Raw genomic sequence first — 15,751 nt, forward strand, 5'->3', positions numbered from 1 at the left:
GGTGTGCTGTCACTTCTTTATAAGAAGGGGGAAGCAACTGACCTTGGCAACTGGCGGCCATTGACCATGCTGTGCGTAGATTACAAGATTCTTGCAAAGGTTTTAGCAGACCGGTTGCGCACAGCCCTTCCCTACGTCGTCCACGAGGATCAGACGTGCGGGGTAGAGGGCCGCTCTATAAGATGGAACCTACAGTTGATCAGGGATTCCATCGCTTGGGTTGAAGATAGAGGGCTGCCTTTAATGGTAGCAGCGCTAGATCAGGCGAAAGCTTTTGATCGCGTGAATAGATCTTTTCTATTCAGGGTGTTAGGTAGATTAGGATTTGGGGAGAAGTTTATAGGATGGATCCGTACTTTATATGTCGGAGCGGGGTGTCGAGTTAGTGTAAATAGTCACTTAGGTGACGCTTTGACCTCTCGTCTGGGGTCAGGCAGGGATGCCCACTCTCGGCTCTCCTCTTCGTTCTGTATATGGAGCCTCTGGGGGCTGCCATTAGGGCAGACACAGGGGTGGAAGGCTTGTTGGTCCCTGGAAGCGGTGGGCTGCGTGTTAAGATGATGCAGTACGCCGACGACACTTCCTTGCTGTTGTGCAAGGACTCGTGCCTGACAAGGTCCCTTGCCATCTTTGGGGATTTCACCCGAGCGTCGGGAGCAGTTCTGAACCATGCAAAGTCTTCCGTCAAGTTTTTCGGAAGATGGCGCGGTAGAACGGATGTGCCTGGGGGGTTATCTCTCTGTGAAGGGGCCCTGAGGATTCTCGGGGTTCATTTTGAGACCTCCGGCTCAGCGACGCTAAACTGGAACATGCGTATCGCAGTGGTACAGAGGAAGCTAGCAATGTGGAAGGCTAGGTATTTGTCTTTTATGGGCAAAGTCCTGGTCCTAAAGGTGGATGTGTTGCCGTCTCTTTTGTATTTGGCATATATCTACCCATTGCCGGCTTGTCTGAGGAGGCCTCTAGTGAGGCTTGTGTTTCAGTTTATGTGGAGTGGCAGGTGCGAGTGGGTCGCCAGGGCACGCATGATCTGTCCCATCGGGGAGGGAGGTAGGGGGTTACCACATTTCCCCCTCAAGCTGGACTCAATTTTTGTTTCTTTCTTGTTAGCGGAGCTTGCTCAGCCAGTGATACACCCGCCCGGTTACCTCCTGCAGGTGTTCTTCTCGTATCAGGCGAGAAGCGTAATGGTGTGGTCTAACACGGGTCCTCGGGCGGAACAGCTGCCGTGGCACTTTGGTCATGCGGCCAAGTGGCTGCGTGCGCACCCCGAGGTTGAAGTTGCCGAGTAGGTTTAGACCACAGGCACCTGTACGAGGAGGTCAGGCAGGCAGGGAGTCCTGCGCAGCAGGCATCTCGTCAGTGGTCTGGGGGGGAGTGCAGGCGCGGGGCCTGGACAACGGGCTCAAGGACCTGAATTGGTTGAGCCTTCATAAGCGTTTGCCGGTACTTTCCATCTTGTACCGGTATAGTTTGGTGTGACGTTTCACAAGCAAGAGAAACATGATGATGTATTGAGATGGCAAAGGAAGCGGAAAGAAAAGGACCCCTGTGCCATTATGCGGTGACCAGCCTGGCAAAGAACAACTTCAGGGTGGTCACCGTAAACATGTACAATCCGCACGTGAAGGATGAAGAAGTGAGGGCCTTTCTGGAGAGATACATGGACAATGTCTCCTCAGCGAGGTACCTCAGGGACTCCCTGGGTTTCTGGAACGGGAGGAGAGGGTTCCAGGCGTTACTCAGAGAGTCCCCGAAGAGTGTGGATGTCTACCTCCATCCTCCGGCGATGTTCTCCCTGGGGGCTGACAGGGGAACACTCTACTATGCACGTCAGCCCCCGTTCTGCAGGCGTTGTATGGCCTACGGCCATATCCTGGCCTCGTGCAGCGCCAAGAAATGTCGTTTTTGTGGGTCGGAAGAGCACGAGGCCAAGGAGTGTGACGAGCCCAAGGCTTGCCACGGGTGTGGCTCGAAAGTACACCTGTGGCGTGATTGCCCGGCTCGTCACAGGTCATACGCGTCTGCAGCTGGGGGGGGAGCGGGGGATGGGGGGAGGAAAGAAAGGACGCGTGCGGATTGCATGGATGGCACAGGGGAAAAGACGGCGCAGGAAGAAGATGGGAAGAAGGATGAGGTGGGAAGAAAGAGGCGAGGAGAAGAAAAGAATGGAACAGAAGGAGAGAAGAAAAAGGGGACGGAAGAAGGTGGAGGAGCTGAGAAGAGGGAGAAGGGGACAGTGGTACGAGAAGGAGTGGAAGAGGGAACGGGGACAGTGACGGAGAAGGAGAGAGGAGTGGAGGGGGGGGAGATGGGGGGACAGCCTGCCAGGCTTCCTCGGTCGAAATGAGGGATTCGGTGGAGGAGTTAGCGGGGATGGGACGTTGTGTCTCCCCGCTACCTCCTTCACCAAAGAAGAAAGGGATAAAGAGGGGGAGCTTGGCAGGAGGTGAGAGGGAGGGGGGTGTGGAGGGGGAGGGGGGGGGGGCTAAGAGAGTGGCGGGGGGGGGGGGGGGGGGGGTAATTTGCCTCAGCCCCTTGCATTTTAGTGGATGACTCCAGTGAGGGGTCGGTGGGCTGTTTGCTAGAGGGATCCCAACTCCTGTTTGGGGAGATGGGGTCCCCTACATGCAGCCCCGAGGCAAACAGGGAGGGGGGGATGGTGGGTGGGGAGGGAGGACCCAACACACTGCCTGGGTCATGGGTTGGGATGGAGGACGGGGGGGCGTCAGGAGAGGAGAGGACGTCCCCGCCGGTGGAGATGGACCAGGGGAGCATCGGGTGAGTCTCCTGGTTTGTCTTTGTTTTCTTTTGTTGACGCATTTTTTTGTTTCTTTTGGAGGCTTGACGGCCTCCGGTCCATGTGCGAGGGGGTGTTAGAGTGGTGGGATTTAGTCAAGGGGAGGATAAGGGCTTTTATAATAGGATATTGTAGACTTAAAAAAAGGGAGAAAAGGACGCCATTTTTGTTTCTTTCTTGTTGACGGAGCTTGCTCGCCCGGTTATACACCCGTCCGGTTACCTCCTGCGGGAGTTCTTCTCGTATAAGGCGAGAAGCGTAATGGTGTGGTCTAACGCGGGTCCTCGGGCGGAACAGCTGCCGTGGCGACCCACTCGGTCTGGGAGGGAGTGCAGGCGCGGGGCCTGGACAACAGGCTCAAGGACCTGAATTGGTTGGGCCTCCATAAGTGCTTGCCGGTACGTGCCATCTTGTACCGGTATAGTTTGGTGCAATCCCCCACCTGTCCAAGATCTGCTTGTGGCAGGGAGGAGACTGTGCGCCATGCCTTCTGGGACTGTGCCTTTGCCGGACTAGTATGGGCTAGGGCACGGGTGATGCTAGGTGTGGTTAGGAGTGATTTTGTTTTGACATGGGCTAGGCTAGAGAGAGGCGTAGGGAGGGCAAAGGGAACGGATAGGGACAGTTTTCTGCTCTGGCTTCTCATGAGTCTCTTTAAAAAGGGACTGTGGGAAGCCAGGAAGAATTTAGTCAAGACAGGGAGAGATTGGGGGGTGGAAGGGATAGTGAGAAGGGTGGAAGGTGATTTGAGGGGGAAGATGAAGAGGGAGGAGAGGAAGTGGGGGAAGCATGCGGCACGGGAGAGGTGGAAAGGGGGTTTAGAGCTGGGAGTGTTAGAGTGAGTTTGGTAAGGGGATAGATTTTTATTTATTTTATTTTTATTTTACCTTTATTTAACCAGGTAGGCAAGTTGAGAACAAGTTCTCATTTACAATTGCGACCTGGCCAAGATAAAGCAAAGCAGTTCGACAGATAAAACGACACAGAGTTACACATGGAGTAAAAACAAACATACAGTCAATAATGCAGTATAAACAAGTCTATATACAATGTGAGGTGAGAAGGGAGGTAAAGGCAAAAAAGGCCATGATGGCAAAGTAAATACAATATAGCAAGTAAAATACTGGAATGGTAGTTTTGCAATGGAAGAATGTGCAAAGTAGAAATAAAAAATAATGGGGTGCAAAGGAGCAAAATAAATAAATAAATAAAAATTAAATACAGTTGGGAAAGAGGTAGTTGTTTGGGCTAAATTATAGGTGGGCTATGTACAGGTGCAGTAATCTGTGAGCTGCTCTGACAGTTGGTGCTTAAAGCTAGTGAGGGAGATAAGTGTTTCCAGTTTCAGAGATTTTTGTAGTTCGTTCCAGTCATTGGCAGCAGAGAACTGGAAGGAGAGGCGGCCAAAGAAAGAATTGGTTTTGGGGGTGACTAGAGAGATATACCTGCTGGAGCGTGTGCTACAGGTGGGAGATGCTATGGTGACCAGCGAGCTGAGATAAGGGGGGACTTTACCTAGCAGGGTCTTGTAGATGACATGGAGCCAGTGGGTTTGGCGACGAGTATGAAGCGATTAGAGATTAGATTAGGGAAGGGGAGATAGGGAAAGGGTTAGGTATGATGTTTTTGTAAATATAATTAATTAAGAATGAATGAGAAGGATTCAACTACTGAAAACAAACAAATGGATCAACCAGATCAATCCCACTTTTCAAGCCTGCTGAAGGAGTGGTAAACACCACCCCCGTCTCTACCAGGGGCTTGAGGTGGTCTCCCACAGCTCTGCTAATGTCATGTTCTGTGGCCTTGCCGTTCCATTTCTTGACTGTCCCTGCAACACATTTAGTCATATTATATAAAACTCAAAGTAATGGATATGGAGCATCTACAGGCTGTTACACATGGCACATATATGTGACTTCTGTCATCTGATCACTCCAAGCTACATTAGGTCTGGATGCACAAAAGTCACAATGTGCTACATTAGGTTTAGATCTGCCAGGATGGGCATTGTGTTCGGAATTTCAGTCTGGCCACCGAATATGCATAAGCAATGTAAAGAGATGGGGTGAATGAGTGGGGAAAGTACATTTGACACAAATTACCTTCATAATATCAAAGAACAAATGTGTGTCTGAGGGGAAATGAACTTTCACAGAAAACCATCATTGTCTTCGTTACTCATTATTAGTATGTTATATTATTATTATATACATTATTTCGAGACATATTCAACCCAACTTTAAATTTTTTATTTACCACCTTTTTCTCCCCAATTTCGTGGTATCCAATTGTTAGTAGCTACTATCTTGTCTCATCGCTACAACTCCCGTACAGGCTCGGGAGAGACAAAAGTCGAAAGTCCTGCGTCCTCCGATACACAACCCAACCAGCCACACTGCTTCTTAACACAGCGCGCATCCAACCCGGAAGCCAGCCGCACCAATGTGTCGGAGGAAACACGGTGCACCTGGCAATCTTTGTTAGCGCACACTGCGCCCGGCCCGCCACAGGAGTCGCTGGTGTGCGGCGAGACAAGGATATCCCTACCGGCCAAACCCTCCGTGACCCGGACGACGATAGGCCAATTGTGTGTCGCCCCATGGACCTCCCGGTCGCGGCCCGTTACGACAGAGCCTGGGTGCGAACCCAGAGTCTCCGGTGGCACTTAACCACGGTGCCACCCGGGACATCAACCCAACTTAACCTTTTTAATAACTGTTGTTGCATCCAAACTTGTCACCATCGTTTTCAATTGAAATTGCGAAGTTCCCGGAAGAAGTCCAGCAACAGCCGAAAGGGGTGACAAATTACACCAATATCAGTGGACAATTTGCACTAATGTAAATAAACATCGATGATGGAAAATATTCCCTTTTGCTGATGTGATGAACCGCTAAGGGGACATAAATATTTACCATCTAAACCATGTGTGACCTCTCACCTCTCTGGCTGTAGAAGTGTTCTTCCTACCCAGTCCCTCAGCAGCTCTCTGACTGAGCTCCACCCTCACTGGGTCTTCAGGAGGGATGGAAGGAGGAATGGATCAGTCAGTCAATAAAGTGTAGAGCTGCTGTCTGACAGAATCACTATTTTAGTAGTTCATTAAAGTAAATAAGGCTTTATGACTGCTGAATACCAACTATCAATCACTTAGATCATGTATTTTCAGGTAGAGATACATCCTTGGGACGTCCCTAGCTCATTGAAGTTGACATTTAAAATGGTTAAGGTTAGGGTTTAGGGTAGGGATCTCCCAAGGATACCAGATAGCATTGACCATCGTGCATTCTTCTGTCTCTTTTACATAGCAGGTGTAAAATAAACAGACCTGACAAGTAGGCATGCAATGCATTATGGCCATTGTAGTTCAATTATACCAATGGCTGATGAAATATATTCCCTTTTTTTCTTCCTTTATTTAAATTGACAAGTCAGTTAAGAACAAATTCTTATTTACAATGATGGCCTAGGAACAGTACCTTCCTAGACAATGTGCTGGACGGTAATTATTTATGTGGCCCATGGACCCTGTGTAACTTTACGAGAAAGAAAATTAACTTTTCTCCACAGACTGCAGGCGACAGGCTCAGGACACGGTTGATTGGCTGTCAGACAAGGTTCCTTACACTGCTAGCTGGTAGGACTGCTTTTCTGGATTATACTATAGCTGAGATCCCAATACCCATGTAAACATAGCTTATTGATAGATCAATGAGGTCAGATCCCAATACCCATGTAAACATAGCTTACTGGAAGATCAATGAGGCTAGATCCCAATACCTATGTAGACATAGCTTACTGGCAGTTGTCTGACTATTATATTATTATTTAATGAAAGAAATGTAAAAATTCACTTTTTGTCTGGAACATGTATCTGCTTTACCCACTCCAGTCAACAGATGGCGATGTGCGTCTTTCAGGCGATGCTATCAGCGTGACATATGATCTTGGAAAGTCTACACATTCTAGTTATCGTGGAATTCTTGTGCAATTTAAATGTTTAAATATGAAATGTAATTTTAGCTGCTAAATGAGAGAATTGTTTTCATTAAGTGAACTGGGCTCAATCAGTGGCCACGCCCAAGTGAACAGACATTGGTTGAGAACTATGAAACACGCCCTTCTCCCCTACTACAAAAGTCCGTTGACGGAAGTCAACCTCATGTTCCAGATGAGGTGTCCATACGTTTAAAAGGGCTAATTTCAACCCTGGCGGTGACAATCTGGAAGGATGAATTTCAACTACACCAGCCAGAATATAGTATGAGCTGCGTTGAGGCAACTTGGTAAGTACTTTGAACTCTTATTCACTGAAGAAGAAGTGACATCCTAGATGTCGAGTTATCAGCTGCAGCTGTAAACGTACGTGGCCTAGGAAAGGACAGACAATCTCCTGAGAACGACAGGGTACAACGTATCCGTTCTACGACACTACGACCAGACAGATTCTACAAGGGACGAGGGCGATCTCTGCTGGGCAAACCAGTCTTCTATTGTCGACCCGTCATGACACAGGCACAAGAATGTCAATATACTTTTATAATATTCTACAGGAAGGCCGTCCAGACCAGGTGATTTGCCTGCTTTCATAGATAAAATGGCGTCTCTAACCTCCTCTTCTGTTATAGTCCAGTCTAGGTCCTCTACCTGGCTATCTGATAATCTAGGTAATTCTATGCCAGACAAAGAAGTGTCCATATCTATGGGGCTGAACAGAAGGATGTATATACATCTTCATAATAACATTAAAACACGCTGTCAATCTCTTTGGATGAGGTCAACATCTTAGTGTCCTTCTCAATGGCTGGAATTACGTTCCAAGTGTTCTGCATTTCTAGTTGTCTTGCTAGTAGCCTGCCTGTCTTCTCACCTCCCTCATTAAACTGGTTCTAGGTCTAAACAGAGCATATTCTGCCTTTTTTGTTATACATTTCCTGCATCTGAAATGTGAATTTGCAGGCAGTTTTGAAATGTGCGATCTGTGAAATGTCCAAATCCCTTTCCAGACCACATCTCTGTTTCTAGTCTTTTCACTGCTTCAGACCTTCTCTCTTCTTTCTGGAGGCATGCCATTTCCCATCTAATACACCAGAGCCATAATACATGGTGTTATTTCCCCTCTAATACACCAGAGCCTAACATAATACATGTTATAGAGGTTCCCCACACGGTGTTATTTCCCCTCTAATACACCAGAGCCATAATACATGTTATAGAGGTTCCCACACTGTGTTATTTCCCCTCTAATACACCAGAGCCATAATACATGTTATAGAGGTTTCCACACTGTGTTATTTCCCCCGCTAATACACCAGAGCCATAATACATGGTGTAGAGGTTCCCACACTGTGTTATTTACCCTCTAATACACCAGAGCCATACCATAATACATGTTATAGAGGTTCCCACACTGTGTTATTTCCCCTCTAATACACCAGAGCCCACCGTAATATATGCTTTAGAGGTTCCCCACACTGTGGAAATCCTTTCAGTTGAGCGCATCTGCTAGTGACTGGCTAAATATCTCATCTTGTAATAGCATGGTGTTGAGTCTAAATATATGTTTTATCATGTGGAGGTTTCATTCATGTCTCTATTTAATTCAATAATTGGTTTGTTTTTGACCGGATAGAGACCAGACTCTCCTTCTGACAGCAGGAAGAGTCCTTCAGGGGAACCAGACCCTGAGACGTCCAAACCAGCAGGACGACATCACTGCTCCCAGTGTGGAAAGAGTTTTACTCAGTTAGGGAGCCTGAGAACACATAAGAGAACACACACTGGAGAGAAGCCTTACCACTGTTCTCAATGTGGAATGATGTTTACCCAGATGCATGAAATCAAATCAAATCAAATTTATTTGTCACATACACATGGTTAGCAGATGTTAATGCGAGTGTAGCGAAATTCTTGTGCTTCTAGCTCCGACAATGCAGTAATAACCAACGAGTAATCTAACTAACATATATGAATGAGTGATGGTACAGAGCGGCATAGGCAAGATGCAGTAGATGGTATTGAGTACAGTATATACATATGAGATGAGTAATGTAGGGTATGTAAACAAAGTGGCATAGTTTAAAGTGGCTAGTGATATATTTTACATCATTTTCCATCAATTCCCATTATTAAAGTGGCTGGAGTTGAGTCAGTGTGTTGGCAGCAGCCACTCAATGTTAGTGGTGTCTGTTTAACAGTCTGATGGCCTTGAGATAGAAGCTGTTTTTCAGTCTCCTGGTCCCAGCTTTGATGCACCTGTACTGTCCTTGCCTTCTGGATGATAGCGGGGTGAACAGGCAGTGGCTCGGGTGGTTGTTGTCCTTGATGATCTTTATGGCCTTCCTGTGACATCGAGTGGTGTAGGTGTCCTGGAGGGCAGGTAGTTTGCCCCCGGTGATGCGTTGTGCAGACCTCACTACCCTCTGGAGAGCCTTACGGTTGTGGGTGGAGCAGTTGCCGTACCAGGCGGTGATACAGCCCGACAGGATGCTCTCGATTGTGCATCTGTAGAAGTTTGTGAGTGCTTTTGGTGACAAGCTAAATTTCTTCAGCCTCCTGAGGTTGAAGAGGCGCTGCTGCGCCTTCTTCACGATGCTGTCTGTGTGGGTGGACCAATTCAGTTTGTCTGTGATGTGTACGCCGTGGAACTTAAAGCTTACTACCCTCTACACTACTGTCCCATCGATGTGGATAGGGGGGTGCTCCCTCTGCTGTTTCCTGAAGTCCACAATCATCTCCTTAGTTTTGTTGACATTGAGTGTGAGGTTATTTTCCTGACACCACACTCCGAGGGCCCTCGCCTCCTCCCTGTAGGCCGTCTCGTCGTTGTTGGTAATCAAGCCTACCACTGTAGTGCCGTCCGCAAACTTGATTGATTTGGAGGCGTGCGTGGCCACGCAGTCGTGGGTAAACAGGGAGTACAGGAAAGGGCTCAGAACGCACCCTTGTGGGGCCCCAGTTTTGAGGATCAGCGGGGTGGAGATGTTGTTACCTACCCTCACCACCTGGGGGCGGCCCGTCAGAAAGTCCATTACCCAGTTGCACAGGGCGGGGTCGAGACCCAGGGTCTCGAGCTTGATGACGAGTTTGGAGGGTACTATGGTGTTAAATGCTGAGCTGTAGTCGATGAACAGCATTCTCACATAGGTATTCCTCTTGTCCAGATGGGTATGGGCAGTGTGCAGTGTGGTTGAGATTGCATCGTCTGTGGACCACACAGGGGAAAAACTTTTCCAATGTTCCCATTGTGGAAAGAGTTGTACCCAGTTAAGAAACCTGTATGAGAGGACACACACAGAAAAAAAGACCACTGCTCCCACTGTGGAAAGAGATTTACCCAGTTAAGGTACCTGAAAGAGCATGAAAGAATACATACATATTCACAGGAGGAGAAGACATACCACTGCTCTCATTGTGGAAAGACATTTTCCCAGTCAGAGGACCTGAAAACACATGAGAGAATAGAGAGGCTGTGTTCTGATTTGTGTTTTTGACTGATAATGTGTGTTTTTGTTTGGGCTGTCAGACTTGAGATAACTTTGTGTAATGTTAGTGCACTATTTTTTAATTGCAATTAATCCATTGTCTGAAAGCGTTGAAAATACACTGAAAGCATCCAAAATACATCCTATATACCGTTAAAATCTACAATTCCATGTAAAAACAAGATGACATGGAGGTTAAATAAAGTGTGCTTTGTCAATGTAACATATTTTGACACGTCCACTGTGGGGCGCTGTAGAGTCATAATATCCATAACAACTACAGGTCAAACAGGGAAATCGTTCACATCGTTTTTCCACCATTAATTTTTCCCCACGGGGCTGTGTTTTGTTCAGGCTCACCCTGGTGTGACGTTTTAATAACCATGTAAATCTCTCTAGGACAAGGTGACTGAGGGCACACCGTGTGTTGTGAATGTATTTTAATGTTTTTAATATTATATAACTGCCTTTATTTTGCTGGACCCCAGGAAGACTAGCCGCTGCCTTGTCAGGAACTAAAATGGTGATCCTTTATTCATCGATTCGAAAATGCTAATTAGCATCAAAGTAGACGACATGCAAGACTACAAATAATAATAATAACAAACTTCTTCCATTAACGTTGATGGAGGCTACTAAGACTACAAATCCCTGCAGCTCCACGGATTCAGACTACACATAATAATAATAATAATAATAATAACAAACTTCTTCCATTAAGTATGATGGAGGTCACTGTGTTCTTGGGGACCTTCAATACTGCAGAAATGTTTTGGTACCCGTCCCCAGATCTGTGCCTTGACACAATCCTGTCTTGGAGCTCTACGGACAATTCCTTTGACCTCATCGCTTGGTTACCTGTGGGACCATATATAGACAGGTGTGTGCCTTTCCAAATCATGTCCAATCAATTGAATTTACCACAGGTGGACTCCAATCAAGTTGTAGAAACATCTCAAGGGTGATCAATGGAATCGGGGTGCATGTGAGCTCAATTTCGAGTCTCATAGCAAAGGGTCTGAATAAGTGCATAAATGTAAAAAAAAAAGTTTTGGGTTTGTCATTATGGGGTATTGTGATGTCATTAGGGGGTATTGTGATGTCATAATGGGGTATTGTGTGTAGATTGATGAGGGAAAAAATCTTCCATTTTAGAATAAGGCTGTAATGTAACAAAATGTGGGAAAAGTGAAGGGGTCTGAATACATTACGAATGCACTGTATACTCCTGCTAGACTTTTCTACCACTGGCAGAGTTTTCTACCATTGATAGTTTTGTACAGTCATGTGATACGTGGTATAGAAAAATCCAATCTTAGGAGAGTACATGGGAGGCACTATACTGTGTGTCTGCAGGTGTCTATCTGGTCAAAACCACTGATACAGGTGCCCCTCCACCCTCTGGTGGGATGGATCATGTCTACAGAGAAACCTAGATTTGAATACTTAGATTTGTGTATATTGGGTATATGTTGTTAAATTGTTAGATATTACTTGTTAGATATTACTGCACTGTCAGAGCTAAAACCACAAGCATTTCACAACACCCGCAATAACATGCTAAACATGTGTATGTGACCAATAAAATGTGATTTTGATTTTAAATGAACATCCAATTATCAAAGGTGCTTTTGCCTGGGGTCAAAATGAAAGTCGATATTGATACAGAAACACTGAACCATATTTAGATTTATTAAGAACAAGTTGATTGACAAAGTCATGAAAAACTGGAAGAATTTAATAAACCACATGTTGGCAACGATAAAAGATATGCCTCTGGGGTCAAAATGATCCATGTCAGATGTATGGTTCAATAAAAATATGTAGTGGGTGTAAAGTCGGTTTTAAATTCTCATTAAAAACGAATCAATCATCACATGCTTCTTTTTGAACAACTCAATATAATAATCAACTTTTATGAAATAAATGAAAAATAAACGCTTGGTTGCTCAACTGCGTTGCCCATTCCAGTCAGCAGATGGCGATGTGCGTATTTTAGGTTCAGGCGACGCTGCCAGTGTGACGTATAATCTAGTGGACGGGACGCTCCTTCAACAACAACAGCTTGTCAGACACCTCCGTAGCTTTCTAGCAAACACAGCTACAACATTCACGCTCTTTACACTGTTTTTGGTGTATATTAGTCGCTGTGTATTAAACACACTTCTGTCGTACGTACTTGTTGACCCATTTAATTATATATTTACGTTGTTTGTCAGCTAGCTGGTTTGCTAAGTTAGCTTAGAACTAGGCTAGTCGCTAATGCTAGCTGGCTAACATCTCCGACCATGAGTTCACTAAGCTACTCTCTTCCTGATAAAGAAGAGGAGGTTTGCTGGACGGAAAAAGAAGCTCTCATCAAAGAGGAGGAGGAAGAGAAATATGTTACTATACAAAAACAAGGAGAGGGTGAGGCTGTTACTGTGAAAGAAGAAGAGAAAGACGTTTCAGTGAAAGAAGAGGAAGACACGTTCAGAGTGAAAGAGGAGGGTGCATTTTTTGGAGTGAAAGAGGAGGAGGGGGAGATTACTGTCACATTGGAGGAAGAAGAGGAGGTTGGAGATCTGTTTAACACCAGTAAGTACCGTCTCTGCAGTCGTTGAACCAATATGCAGTAAAGGTGAACCAATATGCAGTAAAGGGGTTCTACCATTGGTGGGCCGTCAGGGCCAGCAAGGCCTTCTCTAGCTCTAGCTAGTGGCCTCAACATCAGAATATATATATATTTTTTAAATATATTTTCCCACAAATATGTATTACATTATTCCCCAGAGTAAGAGTTATACTCTTCATTTCACAGCTTTCCTCTTGGTTGCACTGCTTCCAGCCCCAGGTTGAGATTTGGAGGGCTGGTCTTTATGTTAGATCTTTTATCCAATCATATTCAGCCATCATGTGTTGCCAGGGGTCTAAAATCTGCCCTCAGGCCTTCAGAATCAACAGTGCGGGCGCTTGTAGCTTAAAGTGAATGGAAATGAAAATTTAGTGTCAACCAATCAGCTTTAGAGTTGGCTATTGTACGCCTGCTGGCTGGCTCCAGTGTTACACAGGAGCCAGCTAGCAGGCGTAGTGCGTGCACGTCTTTTGATTGGATTACCAATATTGAGAGGCAGGTCCTATGGGCACCTCAGAACTAGGAAACTGTGTACTACTAAGGAATTTGCGTACTACTAAGCTGTTTTTTCAACCCACAATGGCGGAAGGTGGAGAAGATATCAATTTGGTCGAGGATATAATTATAACGCCATTCTCAAGACAAACTTTTCAAGAAAAGTTGGACATTGTAAGGAGAGGACGCCGAAGCTACAAAGCCTGTCAAAGGCGGGAAAGGGGTTCGTTCGCCACTTTCAAAGTTCCAACTGCGAGCGCTATCAATGGCTCACAGGCTCCGTGAAGCACTGCAAACTGTACTGCTGGGAATGCCTGATATTTGCAAGTGATCGATTTGGTGTTTGGAGCCACACTGGCTTTGCAAACTTGAGTTGTCTAATCAAGGCAGCAACGAGACACCAAAGTACCCAAAGTGAAAACTTTTGCCAAAGTGAAAACTTTTGGGGACACCCGAGTGGATATACAGCTCAACGAACAAGCGCGCAGGGCAACGGAGCTGCACAATGAAAAGGTGAAGGGAAAAATAGGGAAATATTGAAAATACTCATTGATTGTGTCATGTTTTTGGGTAAACAGGAACGTTCATTTAGGGGACACGATGAAAGTGCTGACTCCACAAACAAAGGGAACTACGTGGAGCTTCTTTCTTTTCTTTCTGAAAGCAACACAGATTTACAATACCACCTGTCCACTAACAAAGTGTTCATTGGGACGTCAGGCAAAATACAAAATGACCTAATTTATGCTATTGCTGAAGTGATGGGAGAAGAGATCAAAATGGAGATTAAAAAAGCTCCCTTTGTTGCTGTTATGGTGGACGAGACAACAGATGTGGGAAATGCAGCACAGCTCTCACTCGTCCTGCGTTATGTGACAGACACAGGAGTCAAGGAGCGATTTATCCGATTTGAAGATGTGACAAGCAGCAAGCGAGCTGATGACATTGCCGCTCTTATTTTCCGTTTCTTGGAGGAAAATGAATGTAGTCTGGATGAAGTTGTGGCACAGTGTTTTGATGGCGCGGCAGTCATGGCATCTGGACTCAATGGGGTGCAGGCTAAAGTTAAGGAGAGGGCACCGATGGCCTCATTCATTCACTGCTATGCACATCGACTAAATTTAGTACTGACTCAAGGAGCCTCAAAGCTTAAAGAATGCAAGGTCTTCTTTGCCAATCTCAATGGCCTTGCAGCATTTTTAAGGTTGCACCAACGAGGTGGCAATATACATCTAGATTGGTCAATGCAGTCTTTGAAAAGAGAGTTGCCCTAAAGGAGCTGTTTAACCACTTACTGGAACACCATGATGGCCATGATGGGGATACTGTGCTTATGGCTGATGGATTTAATGCACGTTTGGATGATTTTGAGTTTTGTTTTTTGCTTGAAACATTCAATGGGATTTTTTATTATTCGGATGCGCTTTTTGGAATTCTACAGAAACAAACTTTGGATGTACAATTCTGCCTGACAAGGGTTTTGTGACACAATTGAGCGAGAGAGGCGCAGGTTCAGTCAAATCTACGATGACACAGCGCGCATCTCAAGTTCACCCAGCGCACGCAGAGGCCCAGCACAAGGAGACCCTCGCACATACTACCAACAACTCCACAGCAATATTCTGGACAACATTCTTTGCCAGATACGAAACATGTTACATTTTTCGTGGTCTTGAATGTTTCTCTCCCTCCTGGACCCCCAGCACTTTCAGACCTACCGGAAAAAAGTCCCGCAAACAGCCTTCTCCAGCTTAACAAGAGAGTCACGGAACACTGTTCGACCTATCCAAGCTAAAAACAGAACTGACTGTAATGTATGCTATGACTGATTTTGAAGGGAAAAGTCCCTCTGATCTCCTTGATTTCCTTAAGCAGAAAAATCTGAATGAGGACATGGGACAACTTTACACATTGGCATGTGTGACAGTGACTATCCCTGTGTCCACGGCTTCTGTAGAGCGGTCATTCTCGGCCTTAAAGCGAATCAAAACATATTCCAGAAATGCTACTGGACAGACTCCACATTAGCCTCCATGTCGATAGAAAAGGACTTATTGGTGGAACTAAAACGCACAGACTGTACAACAGAGTCATTGAAGTCTTCTTGAGGAAAGAAACGAGGAAGGCTTTTGTGTTCAAATAATCAGCCTTTGGTGAGTAGGCATACAATGCATTTTATTTTTTATTAAATGTGTATGTATGTTTCGCATTTTATTTCGTTAATATTAAATAGCCTATATATTAACAAAATAAAATGGCAAATAGCCTATGTTGCAAATTATTTGTTTTCTTTCTTTTATTTTCAGTGAATAGTTATGTCTTTATCATCACGGTGAAACTGCTTTGGGTGCGACA

General features: G+C 45.6%; 1 protein-coding gene across 1 annotated transcript in view; it reads left to right on the forward strand.

The window, feature by feature from the left end:
• The first annotated feature begins 1,858 nt into the window (after positions 1-1,858).
• LOC109875505 (zinc finger protein 664-like) overlaps positions 1,859-15,751 on the forward strand; it is a 32,454-nt gene continuing 18,561 nt past the window's right edge. Inside the window, exons 1-2 of the mRNA XM_031799109.1 lie at positions 1,859-1,965; positions 12,746-12,864. Coding sequence (XP_031654969.1) covers positions 1,859-1,965; positions 12,746-12,864 — 226 coding nt within the window. The remainder of the gene's footprint in view (positions 1,966-12,745; positions 12,865-15,751) is intronic.

Source organism: Oncorhynchus kisutch, linkage group LG20 (genome assembly GCF_002021735.2).
Source record: "Oncorhynchus kisutch isolate 150728-3 linkage group LG20, Okis_V2, whole genome shotgun sequence".
Taxonomy (NCBI): Eukaryota; Metazoa; Chordata; class Actinopteri; order Salmoniformes; family Salmonidae; genus Oncorhynchus; species Oncorhynchus kisutch.